Here is an 827-nt window from a genome sequence, read left to right as displayed (position 1 = left end):
TGTGCGCGCGTCGAGGCGTCGTGTGAATGTCTTTCGCATGCAGACGTGGTCGTGTGCAGACGCCGCAGAAGGTGGGTTCGGCTGTGGCGACTGCCGTCGCCATTGCTCTGCGTGTTGTAGAGGCGGTCGGACTGCAGGGACGCAGGTGTGGATAGACGTTGTAGCATTTGCACGGATGAAGCCATCATGAGACGCGGTGAGTGCCTTTCGCGCGTACGCGTTGGTGTGGTGTTCAGCCTGAGGCAGTACGCTTGTTGCTACTCATTACTGGGTGGTTGATGTGCTTGTTGTGACGCTGTTCTAGGTGAGGGCGTGCCTGAACTTGTGTTGTAGCATTGGGACGCATGAAGGTGTCGGGGAGGTTGAGCGTGTGTTGGATGTGCGGCTGGGTGCGTGGTTCAGCCCAAGGGAGTACGTTTGGTAGGGGGGATGAGAATGCGCAGACTGCTGCTTGTTGTTGAGGTGTTTGAGGTCCATGGAGCTGGGCACGTATTTGTGGTGCGTCATGTGCGCGCGTCGAGGCGTCGTGTGAGTGTCTTTCGCATGTAGACGTGGTCGTGTACAGACGCCGCAAAAAGTGGGTTCGGCTGTGGCGATTGCCGTCGCCATTGCTCTGCGTGTTGTAGAGGTGGTCGAACGGCAGGGACGCGGGTGTGCAGGTATTTGTGGTGCGTCATGTGCGTGCGTCGACGCGTCGTGTGAATGTCTTTCTCATGCAGACGTGATCGTGTACAGGAGGCACAGAAAGTGGGTTCGGCTGTGGTAATTGCCGTCCCCATTGCTCTGCGTGTTGTAGAGGTGGTCGAACTGCAGGGACGCAGGTATGT

General features: G+C 57.8%; 1 protein-coding gene across 1 annotated transcript; it reads left to right on the top strand.

The window, feature by feature from the left end:
- Positions 1–26: 26 nt before the first annotated feature.
- EMH_0099600 (uncharacterized protein) lies at positions 27–766 on the top strand (the record flags this gene model as incomplete). The annotated part of the gene is made up of 4 exons (XM_013494208.1): positions 27–145; positions 334–411; positions 550–659; positions 720–766. 4 exons carry the CDS (start codon positions 27–29, stop codon positions 764–766), a joined length of 354 nt encoding a protein of 117 aa, XP_013349662.1.
- Positions 767–827: the final 61 nt, after the last annotated feature.

This window comes from Eimeria mitis, genomic scaffold, assembly GCF_000499745.2.
Source record: "Eimeria mitis Houghton genomic scaffold, Emh_scaff10721, whole genome shotgun sequence".
Taxonomy (NCBI): domain Eukaryota; phylum Apicomplexa; class Conoidasida; order Eucoccidiorida; family Eimeriidae; genus Eimeria; species Eimeria mitis.
Note: the sequence above shows the minus strand (reverse complement) of the source record. Positions and strands in the feature narration are given on the sequence as shown.